The sequence below is a fragment of the Odontomachus brunneus genome, unplaced genomic scaffold (genome assembly GCF_010583005.1).
Source record: "Odontomachus brunneus isolate Ranch 3 - 2012 unplaced genomic scaffold, Obru_v1 Obru_scaffold_151, whole genome shotgun sequence".
NCBI classification, from domain to species: Eukaryota; Metazoa; Arthropoda; class Insecta; order Hymenoptera; family Formicidae; genus Odontomachus; species Odontomachus brunneus.
In genome coordinates this window covers 475,751-479,267 of record NW_022639601.1, presented here as the reverse complement: position 1 = coordinate 479,267, position 3,517 = coordinate 475,751, and the positions used below count along the sequence as shown (strand labels likewise).

Here is a 3,517-nt window from a genome sequence, read left to right as displayed (position 1 = left end):
AGAGAGAGAGAGAGAGAGAGAGAGAGAGAGAAAGAGAGAGAGAAAGAGAGAGAGAGAAAGAGAGAGTAAGAAAATCGATGGTATATTTTTCATTAATTTGCCTGACTCGTTCACCTCGTGCAATGAAAAACCTGCATGTATAAAACGTGTGTCCAAGAATAATTTATTTACGCTACAATATTCTCCTTTTATACAATGTCGGTGGTATAGAAAGATAAAGACAGAAATGATATACAATATATATATTGTTTATCTGTGTATATATATATATTGTATTATATATATATATATTTGTGTTTTTATATATTTCTCCTCTTTCTCTAAAAGGGCACCCAGTCTAAAGGTTTCACACTACAGAACTCTATATATCCATTGTATAAATAGATCATTAATGTTTTTCTGGTTAATCTTTTCTTTTTTTCCCATTTTTTACTTTAAATCTGTACATATTTACACAATTCTTTGAGGGTGTACGGTTAGTAATTAAGAGTATCTTTTCGATCTAATGTTATTTGCGTGTTATGTACCCATACGTAATACTCTTCCTCTCACATTTCTTATATCCCCCCCTTTATTTGCATCTTTTTTTGCATGTGCCATTATTTTTAAGGCGCGATGAAAAGTTACATCTTTTCTCGCATACATGACTGTTACATTATCATTAATGCACTTAGATTATTAGACCTGTGTTTCCGATAAGGATCTTCGAAGCTCACAAGTATCAATCGTGTTCTAGCCCTCAATTTAACATTATTTATCTCATAGGATAATATATCTCATACATCATCCCTATTCTTAATAATAACAGGATTTCATAATATCCTATATATTAACAAGAGGTACGAATAGGATAGCATCATACATCATCCCTATTCTTAATAATAACAGGATTTCATAATATCCTATATATTAACAAGAGGTACGAATAGGATAGCATCATACATCATCCCTATTCTTAATAATAACAGGATTTCATAATATCCTATATATTAACAAGAGGTACGAATCTCATTCAAAAAATTTCATAATTAGATATTATCGACCCATACACGTATATAATCTTTTCGAAATTTTCTCGAATAAATATCGTTGAATAAAGGGCTAAAAATTTCTTTTTCTTACGAAAGGAAAATCGATCTTTTTCTCCGCAATCGTCTTTCCTTCGCAAATGTATTTTCACAGTGCTTGTAATAACAATGCTTTTACGCATAAAAGAAAAAAATAAAAATGCCCGTTCTAAAAGTTTCTTTGTCGTAACTATGGCAAATAGTCACTATATTGATGTAAATCTTCCATGTTACACTTACATGTTGCAAGAAATTCAAACACTTGTGAATACGTGTGCTGTGATGCGATCGTGACGTCTATTTATTTGTGTGAATGAGACTGCTGCGTGGTCGATTGTGCTGCACTTTGTGCGGCAGTAGTTCGTCCTGGCGTGTAACTCTGCCAACCTTGCGAGTAACTGTATCCTGCTCCCGTATCGGTTGTTGCAACCGTTTCATTTGCAATTTCCTGCGAATGTATACATGTATGAGTATAAAATTCGTGTATGATTATATTGGCAGGTGGATTTCAAAGAAAATGAGTTACAAATTAAATTTTTTTAATTTACGAAGATATCTCCTAAATTTTGTTTCTATGATATCTGTTACATCTGCACGATGCAACTTTTCAAAAATTTTGTTGGAAAGTATGCAAATATACGACTCCATAAATCCGCCGAATAAAATATCTAAGTTTTAAAAGATAACGATCGATAAGGAACAGGTTTTTCTTTCTTTTCCTAATTTTTTTTTATAATATGCATACGAAAAAATGGGTATCACCTTATACCTTACTCTCTGTTCCGTTCTCGTAAGATTTACGTGGTGGATTATTGTTTGCTTACAGCTTGGCTGCCAGCTGCAGTGGTTTGTCCACTCTGTTGTTGCTGGCCCCAATACTGATTGTTGTAATACTGCTGGTTCCAATTGTTCCAATTGCCATTGCCATAGCCCTGTTGCTGACTGTACCCCGCCTGGCTGTATGTCCCTTGACCGCCGTATCCTTTCCAACTGCCTCCCCATTGTTGTTGGCCCCATCCCTGTTGACTCCAGCTACCTTGCGTTTGGCCACCAGACCAATTATCGGAACCTCCCCCCCATCCACTCTGCTGTGATCCTTGATAACTACTGCTGAAACGAAAACAAATACATTCAAATGAATGATCAATTGGTAACAAAACAAAAAGAGAGATAATGTTCTAAGAATGAAAATTAATAAAACTAAATAAGAAAGTTTACCTCATATGACCCCAATTTCCTTGTCTAGCTGCAACAGGTCGATTTCTATCGTTTCCTTGTCTTCTGTCAATCCCACCACCTCGTCGGTCTACCCCTCGCAAGGGTCCACCGCGTCCTCGCATTCTCCATGGAACGGGAGGTCCATAGCCACCGCTATGCCTCATGTAGCCGCCTCTCTGCGGTCTGTCTCCTCTCCAACCTCCCATATTATTGCCACCACGCCAAGGAGGATTGCGACCTCCTCTGTCTTGATCTAGACCACGAGTGCACACTATTATTATTAGCGACATTCTATTTGGTAACAAGAAGAATCGCTAATAACAATCAACTTACAATTGTTTCTCCTGTCACGATAATCTCGTATATCTCTATTATTTCGTGAGTCGCGTATCTCTCTGTTAGCAGGTTCGTTCTTGTCGAGACGGGCTCGCTTTGCTGGTTGTTGTTGGCCAAATCCAGCTTCCTTACCTTCCTTGTTGTATTTCTCGATTAGTTTCTTACTCTCCTCCTCATTCAGTCCAACCCACTCTACCGTATCGAAAAACTCTCCCACCGAAGGTGTAATAAAGTTTGCTACAATATTTTAAGTTTTAATAAATAAATGTTACATATAACACAAAATTAACAATTGTATATACACACGCCCGCACACACACAGAGCCTGTCCTACCGCTTTTCGTGAGCTCACTCGTTTATACATTTTAATTAATTACGGAATAAATATTGAGAAAACTTAAAAATGGTATGTAATTTTTATGATTATTTTGACCCATTCTACCCGTACACGGCAGTTGCTCGGTCAGTTACCGGACACCTTGTATATATATATAAAACTTTACAGCAACTTTTAGTATATCAGATCACAAAATTCAGTAACGTTAAGTTCCTTATAATTGATCAGATTGCATTCATTTATCATATAGAATGTTGAAATACGAAAAAAATGAACAAAATTTGTTCCAAACTATGTCAATTATGTCATAATTAAATGTAATGTAAAAATCTTAATGTAACTTTTAGTAAATTTGTTGTTGTATTAACACAATAAAAAAATGTATATTATTATATGATGTAAATTTAATAATTAATTCAGTATAGTATTTACTTCAATGTAATAAAAAGGATTATAAAGTTTCTATTATCTATTATGTGTGTGCTTGTGTATGTATAATTAGTAATTTCATGTATGTATGTGTATATATATATGTGTGTGTGTGTGTGTGTGTGTGTGT

General features: G+C 35.0%; 1 protein-coding gene across 3 annotated transcripts; it reads right to left on the bottom strand.

Moving 5' to 3' along the window:
- Window positions 1-138: 138 nt before the first annotated feature.
- Window positions 139-2,948, bottom strand: LOC116850666 (heterogeneous nuclear ribonucleoprotein A1-like). Of its 3 annotated transcripts, none has more exons than XM_032829205.1 (4): window positions 2,619-2,948; window positions 2,286-2,556; window positions 1,892-2,177; window positions 139-1,515 (listed from the first exon to the last, which is right to left on the bottom strand). In XM_032829205.1, the coding sequence occupies exons 2-4, from the start codon at window positions 2,489-2,491 to the stop codon at window positions 1,369-1,371; spliced, it is 639 nt and encodes a 212-aa protein (XP_032685096.1). In that variant the 5' UTR covers window positions 2,492-2,556; window positions 2,619-2,948; the 3' UTR covers window positions 139-1,368. The 3 variants fall into 3 exon arrangements, with proteins under 3 accessions (XP_032685096.1, XP_032685097.1, XP_032685095.1); XM_032829206.1 differs by having other exon boundaries at window positions 1,892-2,174; window positions 2,286-2,538; window positions 2,619-2,946; XM_032829204.1 differs by having other exon boundaries at window positions 2,286-2,538; window positions 2,619-2,942.
- Between the last annotated feature and the right edge of the window lie 569 nt (window positions 2,949-3,517).

Coding starts and splice junctions, on each gene's coding strand:
- LOC116850666 (XM_032829205.1), bottom strand. CDS start 2,491: ATGGGAGGTTGGAGAGGAGACAGACCGCAGAGAGGCGGCTACATGAGG. Junction 2,178..2,285: donor GGAAATTGGGGTCATATGAG/GTAAACTTTCTT, acceptor TTTTCGTTTCAG/CAGTAGTTATCAAGGATCAC. Junction 1,516..1,891: donor CTGCAGCTGGCAGCCAAGCT/GTAAGCAAACAA, acceptor ATACATTCGCAG/GAAATTGCAAATGAAACGGT.